This window comes from Leopardus geoffroyi, chromosome D4, assembly GCF_018350155.1.
Source record: "Leopardus geoffroyi isolate Oge1 chromosome D4, O.geoffroyi_Oge1_pat1.0, whole genome shotgun sequence".
Taxonomy (NCBI): domain Eukaryota; kingdom Metazoa; phylum Chordata; class Mammalia; order Carnivora; family Felidae; genus Leopardus; species Leopardus geoffroyi.
Genome location: NC_059342.1, coordinates 59,228,005 through 59,247,290, shown reverse-complemented (window position 1 = coordinate 59,247,290; position 19,286 = coordinate 59,228,005). Strand labels below are relative to the sequence as shown.

The 19,286-nt window shown below is 41.7% G+C and overlaps 1 protein-coding gene across 2 annotated transcripts in view; it reads left to right on the top strand.

Moving 5' to 3' along the window:
* The window catches only part of FBXO10 (F-box protein 10), a 54,982-nt gene that overhangs the window by 2,456 nt on the left and 33,240 nt on the right, over positions 1-19,286 (top strand). The window contains exon 2 of one of the 2 annotated variants that reach the window (XM_045469091.1): positions 307-425. The exons of the other annotated variant lie outside the window; for it this stretch is intronic. Coding sequence (XP_045325047.1) covers positions 351-425 — 75 coding nt within the window. The 5' untranslated portion in view covers positions 307-350. The remainder of the gene's footprint in view (positions 1-306; positions 426-19,286) is intronic. 2 annotated transcript variants of the gene reach the window in all.

The following is a 19,286-nucleotide window of genomic DNA, read 5'->3' as shown; positions in this document are numbered from 1 at the left end:
TTCCTACTCATACATAAGGTATTGCATGTATAAAGGTAGATAATAGAGCCATTCGATTAAGAGTTTGTTTCAGATGTTTAACCCGTGTGTCTTGTTTCACCTGTTGGGTTCTAATGCAGTCAAAAATTTATCTTTCCAAGTCATCTCCTAAGTCCTTTAATGCCCTCATTAATGAGAATTCCAATATCTCCTACTTTCAAACTTCCTGGGAACTTAGACGATCCAAAGAAATCAGTCTTCCACTCTCCAGAGGAGAGAGAACTGCAGAGTCTGAGCAGCCCATCCACCTTGTTATTTCTGACACAGCTATATGGTATCACTATTGAAGAGCTGTCCTGCACGGTCCAAGGATGTGTGGTCACTGCTGCTCAACGCCCTTATTGGACCAGGTTCCTGCCAGCTTGATCCCATGCTTGGATTCCAAGGTTAGAGCTTTTTTTAGTTTGTGCTCACATGCTTAGCCATTCTCCCCAAAGCACCTCACGCTGGGCAGTGTGTTGAGCATGTCACCAGGCTGGGTTTCCCCAGACCTCCCATGAGTTCCCTTTGGGGGCATATGGGACCCTTTTGTGTTAGCAGCCTTTGTCAGGGTCATCCCAGACCACCTAGATTTCCCTATTTTTCAAACCTTTTGTCAAGGTTTGGAGATTCAGTCCTTTCCTTACCCTAACCCAGGGCTTTGTGGCAAATTGATTCTACTTTTCCTCCAGGATTCTGCCTACCAAGGATTCTCAGGAATGGCAGTTAGCTACCCCAGAATTTTGTGTGCCTATTCAACTTTCATTTATAAGAGGGGTCCTCTGGTAACTCTTGGCAAAAACGATCTGTTCCCAGGAGACCATTTCTCCACCTGTAGTGGAGAAAAGTAGGCATTATTGCAAAATTTAAGTGGTATATACCCTGTTAAAGATTTGGAGACAAGGTTTTAATTTAAAAATGAAATTCCCTCAACTTTTCTAAGAATCAAACAATAATTGATATATTTGTTTCATTGGCTTTATTTTAAACTTTAAAAATATTAGCTGTAACAAGAATGCATGCAAGGAAACCCCTCAAATGTGCATAAGGGAAATATACAGGGAACCACCGCCCATGTCAAGAAGTGGAACATTGCCAATACTCAGTAGTCTCCCTTCCAAATCATAACCTCCTTCCCAGAAGAAACCACTATTTTGACTTACGTGATAACCATTTGTTTTTCTTTGTAGTTTTGTCACCTATATCTGCATCCCTAAAACGATATAGTTGAATTTTACTAGTTTTTTAATTCCTTACAGAAAATCCTACCGTAGTGTGTGTTTTGTGTTTGCTTCTTTTGCCATACTTGTTTGTGTGTTGCATCCATGAGGTTACCACACTTATTTTCATTGCTAACAGTGTTTCATGATATATGTCACATTGAATTTGTGTCATATGGTTTAGATACTTGTGTTGCTTATAGCTTCTGAATACCAAGAACAGTGCAGCCAAGCATATCCTTAGACATTTGCTATTGTGTTTGTGAAGCTTCTTTAGGTTATATATGTCAAAGTGGAATTGCTTTGCTAGATAATTCCAGTTTTCTAAGTGATTGTAGCAGTTTACTTTCTTACCAGCAGCATGTCAGAGTTCCAGCTGCTTTGTATCCTTGCAGATACTCAGTATTGTCTATTTAAAAATTTTAAACTATTCTCGTGGGCCTAGAGTGATATCCTATGTGGTTTTAATTTTCTTTTCCTTGGTTATAACTAATGTTGAGCACTTTTTTATTGATTAATTGGGTGGCCTCTTTTGTGAACTGCCTAATTCAAGCCTTTTGCCTGCTTTTCAGTTTTTCTTATTAATTTTTGGAGGTTTTTAGGTTTTTTGTTTTTGTTTTTTTTGTTTTTGTTTTTGTTTTTGTTTTTTTTTGGTTAATGGTCCCTTGTCAGTTATATGGGAATTTTTTTTAAGTTTTTTTTTTTTTCAAAAAAATTTAAAGTGTATTTGAGAGAGAACTAGTAAGCAGGGAAGGGGCAGAGGAGAGGGAGACAGAGGATCCCAAGCAAGCTCCAGCACTGTCAGCATGGAGCCTGATGCCGGGCCCAAACTCACAAACCGTGAGCTCATGACCTGAGCCGAAATCACGAGTTGGCTGCTTAACAGACTGAGGCACCCAGACGCCCTGAGTTATGTGTGTGTTTTTTTAAAAAAAAATTTTTTTTACATTTATTTATTTTTGATAGAGACAGAGCACAAGTGGGGGAGGGCCAGAGAGAGAAGAAGACACAGAATCTGAAGCAGGCTCCAAGCTCCAAGCTGTCAGCACAGAGCCCGACATGGGGCTTGAACTCACAAACCACGTGATCATGACCTGAGCCGAAGACAGGTGCTTAACCGACTGAGCCACCCAGGCGCACCGAGTTATGTGTTTTTAAAGTATCTTTTCCTATTCTGTGACTCTCTTTTTACCCTCTTAAATGGTGATATCTTAGATCCTGTTTTCTAGAAGCAGGGCCTGAAATGGGGATTCTTGTTCAAGTGGTATATTGGGAAAAGTGCTCAGGAAAAGGAAAATGAGGGAAGCAGTATGGGGGGCAGGAGTGGGGGAGAAGTATAACCAGGTGAAGTGGCAGTTTTCTGAAGGGACATCTGTGAGTCCCTATGTGACACTCCATCTGGAGGATGCTAGCTAGTAAAGAGACACTGGTTAGGTTACTAATAGTATTCTCTACACTCCATTGAAATACATTCTTTTCTTTTGTTAAATTTACTCCATCCAGATACAGCTCCCCGATTCTGGTTGGTCACAATTTCTGGGAAAACTTACTAGAGGAAAGTTAGTGGGACAAATTACAATCTCTGCTGCTGTAGCTAGTGCAAAAGTGTAACTAAAGCCGTTATCTTCCTCCTCCACCATCCATTCTAGTTTCCTTTCCATGGTCCCCTGAGTTTTTGGGAGAACTCGGTGATGAAGCCATCAGGGTCTGGAACTGTATTTATTTTCTTTTGTTGTGTTATTTTCGACTACAGATTCAATGTTTGTTTTTTAATTTTTATTTATTTTTGAAAGAGAGAGAACGAGAGTGAGCAGGTGAGGGACAGAGAGAGAGGGAGACACAGAATCTGAAGCAGACTCCAGGCTTTGAGCTGTTAGCGCAGAGCCCAGCGTGGGGCCTGAACGCACGAACCGTGAGACCATGATCTGAGCAAAAATCAGATGCTGAACCGACTGAGTCACTCAGACATCCCTTTGGTTTTTTTCTTTTAAATGTTTATTTTTGAGAGAAGGACAGACAGAGTGTGGGGTGGGGGTGGGAGACAGAGAGGGAGACACAGAATCTGAAGCAGGCTCCAGGCTCTGAGCTGTCAGCACAGAACCCAACACGGGGCTCAAACTCACAAACCGTGAGATCATGACCTGAGCCAAAGTCTGAAGCTTAACCAACTGAGCCAGCCAGGAGCCCCCAGATTCAATGTTTTTAATGATTCCAACACAATTAAAATTTTTTCTTCTTTAGTTTTATCAAGTGATATTTTTCCAGGATTTGGTTCCTTTTAAGGTTTCAAATTTATATAAAATTGTTCATAATATTTCCTTGTTATTTTAATGTTTTCAGTGTCTGTAGAGATGTCCCCCTTCTCATTACAGTTCATTTTTATATTTTATCCCTTTAATTCTTTAGTTTCAGTAGAAGTTACTTTCAAAGAACTAGTTTTGTCTTCACTGATATTCTCCATAGTAAGTTGGTTTTCTCTTTCTTTCATTAAGTTTTGCTCTTTTTTCATTCTTTCCTTGGAAATATTTTGGGGTTTTTTCCCCCAAACTTCTTGAAAAGTTCATTCATTTTTGTCCTTTTTATTCTTTCCATTTTAGGCTGCACATTGTCCTCCAGATGGTACTTAGTATGTGCTCAGAGTTTTGATACGTGGTATTTTAGTCATTTATTTCCAGATGTTTTCCAATTTCCATTGTGATTTCCCCTTTGACTCATAGGTATCTTAGAAATGTTTCTTAATTTTCAAACATACAAGTATTTTCTAGTTGTCTTTTTTAAGTGATTATGGTCAGTGAGTTTGTTCTGTATAATTTTAATCCTTTGAGATTTTTGTTAGGCTCTTTTTGTGGTCTATTTTTATAAACGTTACATGTGTGCTTGAAAGTAATGTGACTTCGGCAGTTATTGAATTCAAATTTATTAATTATATTCCAATCTTCTTTGTTGTTACTAGTTTATTTTTATCTATTCTAGCTATTACAGAGAGAAATGTGTTAAAGTATCCAACTATGGTTATGAATTTGCCTATTTCACCTTTTAATTTTTTGCATTATATCTTTGAGCCCTATTATCAAGTGTACACAAATATGAAGTTATATCTTCCTGGTGAATTAACCTTTTATCATTATGAGGTTGCCTTTTTTATCTCTAGTAAAAGAATGGTGGGTTTTTGTTTGTTTGTTTGTCTGTTTGTTTGTTTGGAGGAGGGGAGGCCTTAAATTCTATTTTATCTGATACCAGTGTAGCTACACCAACTGTTTTAGTTAGTCTATGCCAGGTATATCTTTTTCCATCCGTTTCATTTCATCCTTTCTGTACTGTTTGTTTTAGATTTGTCTTTTATAAGCAGCATGTGGGTTTTGTTTTTTTTTTATCACCTGTTTTTGTCTCTTTGGAAAATTTAGTCTATATTTGTTTAATCTAACCACTGATGTATTTAGGTTTACGTCTGTCTTCGTATTTTATGCTTTTAATGTATTTGTCCTGCAAGTACTCCATTTTGTTCTAGCTCCTTCTTCCCTTCTTTTGGGATAGTTTTAGTCGCTTGCTCTTTTTCTATTTGGACATTTTGCACTTGCTCTTCTTTAATGGTTACCCTTGAAACTTTAATTTAACCAAAGTTGGTAAATTATGGAGTGATAAATATCCCTGTGCTTTTTTTGGATGGTATGGGGACCTTAGACCACTTGATCTCTTATTTATCCCCATCCTGCTTAGTGGTAGACTAGTTGTAACACAGTGTGCCAGCTTTGATTAGACACATATATGGACCCACAGATGGAAGAAATGTAATGAGGGAGGAAAAAGGTGAGAGAGCAAAGAATTTACTTGAGAAAATGATAAGATTTTGTCAGGACTCTGAACTCCCTGAACTCTAAAAAGAAAATCTGTTTGCTTATAAGACTGCATAGCTGGATCCAAGGGTTCAAAAAAATCTTTTTAGGACTATCTCCTCTCCATCTCTCTCAGTCAGTCAGCCTTGCTTGTCTTAATCCGGCTTCATTCCTCAGATGAACTCTTCTGAGTTGTCCCCATCCCTGGCAGGAGGGATGGGATCTTTTAATTCTACTTTGGGTCAAGGATGAGGTGGAGGGCGGAGGCACTATGAATGACAGCCGCACCTCTAACTGGACTAAATGGAGCAGGAGTGTGTGGAGCTCCTCTAAGGAACCAGAAGTGGGAAGGTGTGCTGGGAGACAAAAGTGACAGCCACCACAGTCCACTGTGCCAAGTCGTGGCTTGGAAGAGTGACATGCAGAAAAAAGAGGATGTGATCTGAATTAACTCAAACTCTACAAGGAAAAGTGGGAGGACGTCACCTCCTCATGAGCCCACTGACAGGGAAGGAGGAGTCTGGTCAGACCATTCCTTCACCACCAACCAATGCCAACGGGTGTTTTGGCATTGTTGGCTGAGGACAGCTTGGTAGTCCACAGCAGCAGAGACGAGGGAGAGCTAGCGTGAGCCTGTCTGATATGCGGAGGTGTAATCAACAGGTCAGCCGTGGCGCTTGGCATTCCCATGGCCTTTCTAAGAGAAACTTCTACATCCACAACTTCTGTTCACGTCATCCCCACATAACCATGTTTTCTACCATAAGACCTTGCTCTGTCCCTGCTCCCTAGACAGAACTTACCGGGCCAGAGCTGGATGTCAGACCTAAAAACAGCCAATTCCTAGGCTCACCAAGGACCTGTGATATGACATGACTAGTGGAAAAGAGATGCATGTTCTTAGAAATTTGAACTGGGGATTCTAGAAGAGCACTTAGCTACAGAAATGGAAGCTGACATGGTATGTAGAGAGAAGCCATGAGGTAGAGTCAGGCCTTTGAGGAGTCCTGGCTAGCTGGTACTATGAGGAAGCAGAAGCACTGAGGTAGAGAAAAGTGTGTAGAGACTCCAGGTGAAAGGAGATTGGAGCCAGCCCTTGGGGAGCGGCTGAACCATGTGGTGAGCGAAGACCCACAGGCTAGCTGCTGATCCAGCCCTTTCATTCTAGACTCTGGGAGACCCAGCCCTACTGTGGTCCTATTCTATAAAATCCTTTATCCTTAATAGTCCACACAAACCCTTATGATAAATCACCCCCCACCCCTTATTTGCACTTGCTGTGATCAGAAGACTCACTAGAACAGATATTCAGAACTTGGGAGCCGTGCCCATGTGGTTGAATTTCCATTGCTGCTGATGACTTGTTCTGAAAAGAAAACTCACTCTCTTTGTCATTGGATGGTCAGCAGCTACAAAACTTGTTGGCTCCGTTACAATAAAGAACACACCCACTCTTTGGCCTGGTGTCAGTGTCTGCATTGTTGGCCAGGGAGCTCCCCTCCCTCCATGGTCTCCTTGTTCCTGACCTCACTACAGAAAACCCTAACTTATTGCCTGTAATTAATTTTTGTTTCTAAGATGTCGGAGGGTTGGTTCAAATGCATTACAATGAAAGAAAGGCATTTCGGGAAAGAAAAGGGTCCTAGCAGAGAAGGAATTCATCACCATTTATTGTGTGTTTGCTATGTGTCTGGCACGATGTTAAGTGATTTCCATCCATTCCCTCATTTCATCCTCACAACAACTCCCTAAGGTATTATTATCCCCACTTTTATAGATAAGGAAGCTGAGACATAGGATGGTCTGACTCCATTGAATGTGTAATTTCTGGTGTAAAGCAACAATCACTTGGTGTGGAATTGCCTCAAGCTGAGATTGATTAAGGAGAAATGGCTGGGAACGGGTGTGTGGTCGAGTGGGGGGCAGGAGGTGGTGAGAAAGGAGCTGGTCAGGTGTTCCGTCTACACGCTGTGCCTGCCAAGAGTCCCAGTGCTCTAACACGGCATAATAATTGCAGGATTAAATTCATTCATATTTCATGATCTGTGAGTTTATGTGTCTGCAAAGTGAGGTTAGAAAGTCCTCTACCATGATTTCACAAGTTAAGAACCCCTGAATCTCAGGAAGGGAACCAGGAGGCAGGCTGTTGTAGTGGAAAGAACAGAGACTTTGGACTCAGTCCAGGTTAGGAACCACAGCTGTCTTGCTTACTAACTGAAGAGCAGAGGCACTTTATTCCTGGAACTGTGGATAAGAAGCCACTGCCTCTTAAGTTGTGTTAATTGCTCCTTGAGATAACCTAAAAAGCACCTGGTACTTAGTCCTCAACACACCTTTTCCTGCCCCCTCAAGGTCACTTAGTTTATTAAAATCAGGACTAAAACCCAGGTTTTGGGATTCCCACCCCAGTGCACTCTGTAGGTGAACAGCAATGGATGGGCAGTGCATTGAAGGAGGGAGAGAGGGCCCTCAGGGCTCCCAGCCACGCTCAGCACCAAACACACATCAAAACACAGCGTTCTGGTCTGTGCCATCAAATTTCAAAGCTGAAATAAGAAACAGCTGGTTATTTTTCAGGCTGCTGAAGAGCTGAGGTTTGAAGAAATGATGAAAAGCCCAGCTGAGATGTTTGTCATCTTCAAAGTTTTAGGTTTTGTCTCATTTCCAATAGTACATGTGTAGGTATATATGCAGGGCTCTTTCTTGGTTTACAGTATTTTACTCTGTGTGCTTTCAGACTAAAATCCACAGAACTCTAGAAAAGTTTACTTTTATTTGAAGAAAGATCTAAAATCATGAACCTGTTACAACTGCTTAATACAGTGTGTAGTTACTTACACTGGTGTTTAGTATGCTTCGTAATGTGAGAAGATATATCTTTTTTTCCCCCTTTGTGCATACTAGAGTTCTGAGCTGTTCTAGATCCTCCCCCCCCCCACCTCGCATTTTTTCTTTATTAAAAGCAAAATTCTTGCCACTTTGACACTGATATGGTCTTCTCTGGGTAGGAAGTAAGTGCATTTTCTTCAGTAAACAATGAAGAACATGAAAGCTGTTTGCATAATGTGCAAAGCTGAGTTGTGGAGTCCCCTGTGTTCAAGATTACCCAGTGAGGGAGTCGCAGAACCCAAACTAGAAGCCTTTTGAGTCCCTTTTGAGTCCTCTTGTTATGGGGTAGGTTCTTTTGTGCTGGAACTCAGCACAGTTCTCCACTGACTTGCAAGTTAACGAAAGCTCTGTGAACTGATCAGTTGGTCTTTCTTCCTGACTCTTTCAGGCTTCTGGAGCTGCAGCCAGACTGAGCTTCTTCCTGTGTACTCAGCCTGGCTAGAGGTTTCTTACCCTGCAGCTTTGTGGACACTCTTTTCCTCTGCCTATGGTCCCCTTTTCTGCATTCTCTGGATGCCCCAGCCCTACCCATATCTCAGAGTGCAGCTCAGATGCCCGCTCTTGTTAAAAACCTAGTCTTTGGGGTTAGACCTGGTTCACAAGGGGATTCTGCTGCACTCTAGCAAAGTGATTTGGGGTAAGTTGTTTGTCACATTAGTTTCTCCCAGACTTACTTTCTTCATTTGTAAAATGAAGACAGTAATACTTTTGGTCAGTGCTTCTCAAACATAAGTGTGCCCATCAGTGCCCTGGTGATCCTTGTTAAAATGGCAATTCTGATCCATTGGTAACGGGACAGTGCCCAAGATTCGGCATTTCTTTTTTTTTTTTTTTAAGTCTTTTTTATTTATTTTGAGAGAGCCAGAAACAGCACAAGTCGGGGAGGGGAGGAGAGAGAGGGAGACAGAGAATCCCAGCACGGAGCCTGACATGGGACTCGAACTCATGAAACCGTGAGCCCATGGCCTGAGCCAAAACCAAGAGTCGGACATTCTACCGACTCCCAAGAGTTGGCATTTCTAACCAGCTTCTAGGTCCTAGGAACAGCATTCTGAGTTGTAGGGCTTTGAAGGAATGTTGAGAGAATAAAATGAAATAATGCATGAAAAATGCTTAATGTGGTGTCCTTCAAATATTTGTGCTTAGTAAATGGTAGCTGTTGCTGTTTTTGTTACTTTCTATTACTATTGGCTGATTTCCCTAGCTGGAGGTCACATTTATAGCCTTTAAACAAAGGCTTTCCCTCTTATGGCAGCTGAGTAATTTTTCACATATACTGTGGTTTTGTGTTTTTTTAGGGGGTTGTTTTTTTGGGTAGAGATACCTTTGTCTCCTACCAGACTTGAGGATAGGATCTTTGTCTTATTCCTGATTTGCTCACAGTGTTCACCACACAGTCTTATACATTGTAAGTGTGGACTACGTACTTGGGTTTTATTTACTTACTTTTTTATTCCATAGGGATCTATGTCACAGAAGGAATTCTGTGGCTAATAGTCTCAGCTATTCTAATATACCAGATAATGATGATGGTGATTACTCATTTATTTGGTAAATGTTTATTGAGCGCCTATGACGGGCAAGACAGAGTTCCAGGCATAATACAAAGCAATGATATAAAGTTTCTGCCCTTATGAGACTTGCTCAGGAGAGGTACACAATAAAGAAAAGCATATTATTTAGAAAAAGATAAGCTCCTTGAGGGCAGAGAGTGTGTCTAATTCATCACAGTGAATTTCCTCATGGTAGGTATTCAGACACTGAGTCACCTGGCCAGTCTACATCTGCATACACCCTCTGGCGTTTCACACGGGTAGTCCTTGTGGTGTAACGCGGCACTCCCTCGTGTCCCTCCCACCCACCCCACAAATCCCCTCACAGAAGCCTAGGTGAAATATATAGATGTTACTAAAGGTTTTAGTCCTGACCCCACCTTGCCTGCCCATCATGACGCACGGCAAACTGGCCAGTATTCACCCCCGATTTCTCTTTTGCTGACTCCTATTCCATTTCATGCCCTTTAGATGTTAGGCTGGCGAGGACTTGGTTATCAGACTTCTCTCTCTTTCTCTCTAGTGATCTCATCCCATCCCGTGACTTTAAATGTCATTCAGGTCTCTGTTCAAATGTCACTTCCTCAGAGACCTTCCTTGACAACGCTATCTAAAATGGCACATGTGCACGCATACCCCTTAGCCTGCTTTATTTCTCCTCATAGCATTTATGCTTTTGTTATTTGTTAAGTTTATTTATTTTGAGAGGGACAGAGAGAGAGAGCGCAAGCCAGGGAAGGGCAGAGAGAGAGAGGACAGAGGATCCAAAGCAGGCTCTGTGCTGAGAGCAGAGCCACCCAGGCTCCCCAGTGTTATTATTTTTAAAATGTATTGTCTGTCTCTAAAGGTAGGGACTCTGTCTTGTTTATTGCTTGTTAGTACTTAAAACAATGTCTAGCACAACAGTAAACAATCTATGACTATTTGTTGAATAAACGATTATTTGTCTTTGGAAATTCTCAAAATCCTTATGAGGTGTTGCAGGACAGCCATCATTAGCCTGTTTACAGATGAGGAAATAGGCTCAGAGAAGTTAAAGTATTTGTCTCAAAATCACAGGGCTGGGAAGCAGTAGAGTTTGCTTGTTGAGAACCAAGTCTTAAGGGACTCACCTCCCAGGAGGGTGGCCTCTGCCCACCCACTGAGGCTGGGGACACCAGGTGGCCCAGAGGGTTAGGAGGGTGCCACACAGAAGCCCTAAGTTCTCACACTCTTGGGAACACACAAACAAAGGGAAACAGCTTGAGCCCTACCACAGGACCTGCTCTCTCCTATCCCAAACAAGTGCCTGCTGTCGTTTCTCCAGCTCCTTACAGGCTCACACTCCAGGTGCATGAGCCCTGGGGGACACTTGTTACTTTTAATTCCATAGCTCAGAGGCCCCAGTGGCAAAAAGGAAGGGCAAAACTTGAATACCTTTTTTTTTTAAGTGTTACCTGGTTATGGAAATCCCTATTGCTGCATGAATCCCCATGGATTAGTGTAAAGATACAGTAAATAAAGCCAAATGGAACAACAGGGAATGGGACGGTTGAATAAAAGGAAATACTCTTTGAGTTCAGAGGGGTTCTGAGGGTAGAATTGTCAGCCTCATTCTATATTCAGCCCGTGAGGTATTGCTAGCATTGAGGACATGGCCAAGTTTGGAGGAAGGCAAGTGCTGAAGGGTAGAAAATCCCCTGCTGGAATGTCTTCCTTCCCTTGACAGGCCTGCTACGAGACCCTTAGCTTTCCACTATTGGGTAGGCTTCTTGGAATCCTGAGCAAACTGAAGTTCCAATAGTTTCTCTGGCAGGCACCTTTGCCCCAAATCCCCTGGAGACCCTCACATCATCCTAAGGGAAAGAAACTGTCATTTTATATTTGCAAAGTTGTGAGTTTCTGCCCTCACCGTTCTACCTGACATACCTCTGCTGGATGAATCTCCTTGAAATATAGCTCTGATCAGGCCACTCCCCTCCTGAGCAACCTACACTAGACAGAGTACAAGCTTCCAAGTTTGGCATCCAAGGCCTATGCCAAACATGCAACATATAAAAGAGACCAGAATTCCAGTGGTCCCGGGGTAACAGAACTGAGACTAACTGAGGAAGTAACTAAGAGCTAGATTTTGGCTCAGTTGTAGGAAATACACTGAAGTTGCTGCAGACAAGCCATGGAATGGGCAATCTCATGGTGTCCAAGGGCTTCATACTAGTGCCCTTTAGAGTTTCACATGCTCTATCAGTCGAGAAGGGCAAGGTTATACTGTGGTAACAGTCCCCAGATTCTTAGTGCCTTAACCCAAAACAAAGGATTATATTTTATAAATGGTATGCGTCTATTTTGGGTCAGCATGGGGATTCTGCTTATCCTACCAGAGTAGCCATCATCGCAAATGTTGCCAGTTGCTATGCCAGAGAAAAACAGAGCTCTGGATGATCTTGCATAGTCGAGAAGTAGCACATACCTCTTCTACTCAAAACTCATTGATTGGGACACATGGGTGGATCAGTCGGTTGAGCATCCAACTCTTGATTTCAGCTAAGGACATGATCCCAGGGTTGTGGAATCGAGCCCCACATGGGGCTCTGTGCTGAGTGTGGAGCCTACTTGGGATTCTCTCTCCTCTCTCTGCCCCACTCCCCAACTAATATATTATCTCTCTCTCTCTCTCTCTGTCTGTCTCTGTCTCTGTCTCTCTAAAAAACAAAAAAACTCATTGATTAATACTAGCTATGTGGCCCCACCCAACCATAGGAAGGACCGGCGCAATCCTATCAAGTGCCCAGGAGGGGAAACTGGAAATAGTTGGTGAGAAGCACTGATTACCAGCACAAGGTGCATTGGATCTTATTCATTGTTACAGCTGTCCTTTGGGGGTAGTATCAAGGTCTCCAATTTATATATGAGGAAACTGTAGCCCAGGGTATTAAGTGACTTGCTCAAGGTTTCATACAACACGGTCCAGGTCTTCTGACTTCAAGATGATACAGGGAGGGCCGTATCACCCAGAAGGTTGAAAGTTGAGGAGAGCCATTCATTGAGGATGCTGCACCAAAGTTTGGAATAGGGGCCCTTTTTATGCATTCACCAGGAAGCCTGATAAGCATGCAGATAATTGGTTCCACTCCAAAGATTCTCATTCTGACGATGCGAAGTGGAGCTAGGAACAGGCCCCGGGTGATTTTGAGGTAGGTGGTCAAGAGTCACATTTTAAGTACCACTGTTATGGGAAGTCTCACCAAGTCTGGTTTAAAAATGTTCTTTCTTAATGTTAATGTTCTGCTTAAGATTCTCTCTCTCCCTCTGCCCCTCTCCTGGCTCATGCTCTCTCTTTGTCTCTCAAAAAAATAAAAGATGTTCTTTCCTTTTGAGCTCTGTAAGCTGCAGTACTCCAATTCTTTCTATCCTAGGTTGTCCATTTTCTATCACTTTTTTCTCATCCCAGTATCCCCCATACTCCATAAGGGCTATATTGACAAAACAAAGGAACCAAGGAATAAAAGGGATTTTTATTATTTAATTTTTTTTATTCACCGTGGAACTTTAAGAATTTCTACATGGGAGTTTCTGTATGGATACAGGAAACTTGAATGGAGAGGGAAGGTCTTTGAAACTGGGTTTACATAGTAAATTTAAGTAAGTTTACAAAAATAAATTAACTAAAAATTGGGGTGGGGGCATGATGGAAATTGACCTCTGCTTATTCGTTTACTTAAAAACACTATTATTAAGCATGTAGTTTGTGCAGGTATTCGATAGTATGTTTGGTTCTTGCTGTAGTCTCTATAATGCAGTTGTGGTGACCCAGTGTATTGCTTATTGATGGACTGCTATGGTAACTGGGAAGACTCATCTGGGATAGAAGTTGACAGTGCTGGGTGCTGTCACATGGGGCATACATACGGTAGGTTGGCTGTTATATAATGAACAAGGTTCAAGTCAGCAGTGAGGTAAGATGTGGTTATCAGGGTGAGTAGTTGTAATTTGGGTATAGTGACCATTAGCAATAGGTCCCAGAGGAGGCCCTACCGGGCAGACCTACAAAAGGCCATATGGGAGTCTCTCACCTGGAAGGCTATACAGGTTAGGTCCCTTAAGGTTAGCTGATCCACTCTCAAACAGCTATCAGAGTTGTCCCTAGTGGAAGGAAAGAACATCATGGATAAGGCATGTCAGAAAGTACACAGTGTATGGTGCTTCCAGGAAGAACGCCATACAGTTCTAATCAGAGAAGCTAATAACTTGGGAAGTGGGAGGTAGAGACAAAGAACAAGGAGCATAAGAGATAAGTCAAAGCTCTTAATGATCAAAAGATACTCCTTCAAGGGGCGCCTGGGTGGCTCAGTTGGTTGAGTGTCGGACTCTTGATTTCAACTCAGGTCATTATATCATGGTTTGTGAGATCGAGCCTACACTGGGCTCCACGCTGATGGTGCAGGATTCTCTTTCTCTTTCGTGCCCCTCTCTCCTGTCCACCACAAGGCAAAACTCTTGGTTTTCTGCTCAGGTCATGATCTCACGGTTTGTGAGTTCGAGCCGTGTATTGGATTCTGCTCTGACAGTGCGGAACCTGCTTGGGATTCTCTCTCTCCGTCTCTCTGCACCCCCCCTCCTCTCAAAATAGATAAACTTTTTTTTTTTTTTTAATTTTTTTTTTTCAACGTTTATTTATTTTTGGGACGGAGAGAGACAGACCATGAACGGGGGAGGGGCAGAGAGAGAGGGAGACACAGAATCGGAAACAGGCTCCAGGCTCTGAGCCATCAGCCCAGAGCCTGACGCGGGGCTCGAACTCCCGGACCGCGAGATCGTGACCTGGCTGAAGTCGGACGCTTAACTAACTGCGCCACCCAGGCGCCCCAAAATAGATAAACTTTAAAAAAGAAGAAGATAACCATTTGGGAAGAAATGCTTGGGTGGTTGATAATTTACATGCTTTCATATAGGAACTTGTTAAAATGAGGATAATAGTGTTCTTCTGATGATTTTACATTGAAGTGCAAAATAATAAAGAAAAAACGGGCGAAGCAAAGACAGCTTAAAAAGTATTATAAATGAGCTCCTTTTAATAGGGAGCTAAAAAATTGAAAAAGATAAATGTAAACCATATGGGACACAGACGATTAGAGGGGCATCTAGTATTTGGGAGAAGGAGGCTGTATCTGAGCTAGTCACAAAAAAGGGACTGTGTGAAGGGTCAAGACCAGCTAGAAGCAATGTGATAGATGAAGTCACTGAATTCAGAGAACCCTGTACAGGTCACCAAGACCTAATGGGAAAACAGCAAAATAATTTTGTTGTTGTTATCTTTTTTTTTTTTAATGTTTATTTATTTCTGAGACAGAGAGAGAGCATGAATGGAGGAGGGGCCGAGAGAGAGGGAGACACAGAATGGGAAGCAGGCTTCAGGCTCTGAGCTGTCAGCACAGAGCCCGACACAGGGCTTGAACCCATGAACCATGAGATCATGCCTGAGCCAAAATGGGACGTTTAACCAACTAAGCCACCCAGACACCCCTATTGTTGTTATCTTATGAGTGAAGTGAGCCAAAAACAGTTGGAAGAGAGGGTCTAATTGAGACTGAACTACATCTAACCCACTCAGAGTGGCCCTGGCATCAGAGCTCCTTCTTCATGCAAATGACATCATAATGAGAAGAGCAACATTCAAATTGGGAAATGAGTAATTAGAGGCAGAGCCACCTAAGGTCTGGGAAGAAGTTTGAGAGGGATGTGGAATGCAAAGATAGGAAGTCGTGAGGGAAAGAATGAGTTCTGTGAGAGTTAAATATATATAGAAGGGTTAACTTAATCTTACCAAAAGTTCTGCTGACCTGTTTCTTTTCCCATTGACTCTGGTCAAGTCAGTTATGGGTAATAATAAATCATGTAGTTATCTCCTCTAGTTTACTTATTGTCATCATTTCCTGTAAGAACCCAGAACCTGGGAAAAACCAGTCTCACTCTCATCGTATCTGGGGAGAGTGGACCTGGTTTTAGAGTATCCTGTCTAATATCCTGTCTAGTATCCTAAACTAGGTGTCCTGTTGCTTAGAATGATTTTCTTGTCTGTTTTGTTGCCCTGAATAGTTGGAGTAGAAAAGGGGGTCAGACCAGGTATTGAGCCTTCTGAGGTCAAAGTATCCAGTCCCTATCCCCAAAGAACCCCTCAATCTAATAGAGGAAATAGAAGTCTACTGAGAGGCCTTAGAAACAGGGTGGAAGTAAACATCATTAATACCCTGGTTGTGGCCTTGAAATAGTGCTTCCATTTAAAGATACCAGGATATGGGTACCTGGGTGACTCAGTTGGTTAAGCATCTGATCATGATCTCGCATCGCAGTTCATGGGTTTGAGCCCGTGTCAGGCTCTGTGCTGACAGCTCAGAGCCTGAAGCCTGCTTCAGATTCTGTGTCTCCCTCTCACTGCCCCTCCTCTCTGTCTCTCTGTCTCACTCTCTCTCAAAAATAAATAAACATTTTAAAAATATTAAAAAAATAAAGATACCAGGACAGAAATAAACTCAACTGATTTTTGTCAAAAGTGCAAAAGCAATTCAATGGAGAAAGGATAGTCTTTTCCACAAACAGTGCTGGAACAGTTGGACAACCATAGGCCAAAAAACAAAAAAACAAAAACAAAAACAAAAAACCCAAACCTTCAACCTAAGCCTTACACTTTAATCGAAAATTAAATCAAAATGGATCACAGACCTAAATGTAAAAACTAATATTATAAAACATTTAGGAAAAGCACAGGAGAAAGTCTTCAGGATTCAGAGCTAGGTGAAGTATTCTTAGACTTGACACCAGAAGCACATTTCATAAAAGGAAAAGTGTCAGAAGCATAGTGCTAGTGTGGTGCTGTCATAAGGATTAACAAATAGATCCATGAAACAATAAATCACCCAGAAATAGACCCACACTGTTGTCATTTGATTTTTGACAAAGGCACCAAAACAAACCAACTGGGGAGAGGAGGTTCTTTTCAGCAAATGGTGTTGGAATAACTGAATACTCACATAAAAAATTAATTTCAATCACTACCTCATACCATAGCAAAAATTAATTCATGATGGATCATAGATCAAAATGTAAAAATTAAAACCACAAAACTTTTAGAATATGGGGAATATCTTCATGACATGGGAATTAGCAAAGGCTTCTCAGTTAAAAGGAATCATTTTTAAAAGGTGAGGAGTGCCTGGGTGGCTCAGTTGGTTGAGCATCCAACTCTTGGTTTCAGCTCAGGTCATGATCCCAGGGTCGTGGGATTGAGCCCCACATCAAGCTCTGCACTGGGGGTGGAGCCTGCTTAGGATTGTCTCTCTCTCCCTCTGCCCCCTCCCCAACTCATGCTCACATTCTGTCTTTCTCTCTCTCAAATAATTAAAAAATAAAATTAAAAAGGTGAATTAGACTTCATCAAAATTTAAAACTTCTCATCAAATGATACCATTAAGAAAATGAAAAGATAAGCTACAGACTGGGAGAAAATATTCACAGGACATCTGTCTGGCAAAGATATTAAAATGTCCTATAATTGAATAATAAAAAAAAAAACCCCAACTAGAAAAAAATAAATGTTAACACACTTCTAAAAGGAGATTTATGAATGGCAGTAAGTACATGAAAAAGTGCTCAACATCATTAGTCATGAGGGAAGTGAGAATTAAAGCCAAAATGAGATGCCATTACATCCCCCCAGAATGATAGAATTAGACCAACAACCATAAATGGTAGTGAAGTTGTAAAGCAACAGTATTTCTTACACATTCTCGGTGAGAGTGTAAAATGTGCAACTTCTTTGGAAAAAAGACCCAGCAATTCCATTTGTAGGTATTTACTCAAGAGAAATTGAAACATATGTCCACAAAGCACTTGCATAAGAATACTAACAGCATTATTCATAATCGCCCCAAATTGGAAACAGTTCAGTTTTCCATCTATAGGAGAACTGATTTTTTAAAACTGTGATATATTAATGTACAATGAAATATCTACTGAGCAATAAAAAGGGACGAGCTACTGATACATGCAACAAAATGAATAAGTAGCAAAAATGTTATACTAAGCAAAAGAAGTCTTAACACAAAAGAATACATATGGCGTGTTTCCATTTATATGAAATTCTAGAAGAGACAAAACTAATCTATAGTAGAAAAGTCACAACAATGGTTGCCTCTTGGGATTCGGGGTAAGAATTGACAGAAGAGTCGTGAGGGAATATTCTATTTTTGATACGGTTTGAGATTATATGCGTGAATGCACTTGTCAAGATTCTGCAGATGTGCACTGTGGCACATCCACACCGTGAAATGTTCCTCAGCTTTACAGAGGAACAAAGTACTGATGCACACAACTTGAATGAATCTCCAGGGAATTATGCAGAGTGCAAAAAAGCCAATCCCAAGAGATTAGGTATTGTATAATTCCATTTACACATATCTTTGAAGTGACACAGTTTTAGAAATGGAAGACAGATGAATGGTTGTCAGGGATTAAGAACAGGGAAGAGGAGTCAGCAGGGTGGTAGGTGTGATCATAAAAGAGTAACACGAGGGATCTTGTGTCAGAATTTTTCGGCGTCTTGACTGTGGGAGTGGATACAGGAACCTACACAGGTGGTAAGATTGCATAGAATGTAATACAGACACACAAAAAAGAGTACAAGTGAAACGGGAGATCTGATTAAGGTGGTAGATTGTGCCAGTGTCACTATGCTGGCTGTGATCATAGTCTTGCACAATGTTACCACTGAGGGAAACTAGGAATGTATGCAAGAGCTGTCTCTTATTTCTTACAAGTGCATGTGGACCTACAGTTATCTACAATTATCTCAATAAAACTTCAAAAAAAAAAATTCGGGGCACCCCGGGTGGCTCAGTCGGTTAAGCGTCCAACTCTTGATTTCGGCTCAGGTTCATGGGATCGAACCGCATGGCAGGCTCTGCGCTGAGAGCATAGAGGGATTCTCTCTCTCTCTCTACCCCTGCCCCACCTGTGCTCTCTCTCCCTCAAAATAAATAAACATTAGGGGCGCCTGGGTGGCGCAGTCGGTTAAGCGTCCGACTTCAGCCAGGTCACTATCTCACGGGCCGTGAGTTCGAGCCCCGCGTCGGGCTCTGGGCTGATGGCTCAGAGCCTGGAGCCTGTTTCCGATTCTGTGTCTCCCTCTTTCTCTGCCCCTCCCCCATTCATGCTCTGTCTCCCTCTGTCCCAAAAAAAATAAATAAACGTTGAAAAAAATTTTTTAAAAAAATAAACATTTAAAAAAAAGCACAAATTCTTAGAGAAATGTCTGATGCCATGTCTGGGCAGTAAATGTAAAAAATGAGTCAGGGACATCTTGACACCACATAGCAAGAAAGCTATCAAAGATGACTGAAGTTGTATCAAAATGACTGAGGAACCAAATTGAGGCCAAAGATGGCTCAATTTGAGCTTCAGTAAGAATAGTGATTTCAGACTTGAACCCTTTAAAATAGGTCTAAAGCCATGAGTTCGTACTAATGGTTTACACACACACACACACACACACACGCTAGTTACCTTCAAAGAATAACAGGGAACTAGTTCTTTGTCTTGAAACCTGGAAAATAAAAGGAAAGAGGCCTTTCCTAAGTGTACAGTAAAATTGGATAACCAAATGTTAGATGAGGAGCAGCATCTCCTAATGCAATTACTTCAGCAAAGAAATGAACCCAGTGATACAATTAGTAGAGCATCACCATTTTGTTACCTCCAGTAAATTTATGTATCTAAGCATTGGGCATTGGTGAATATGA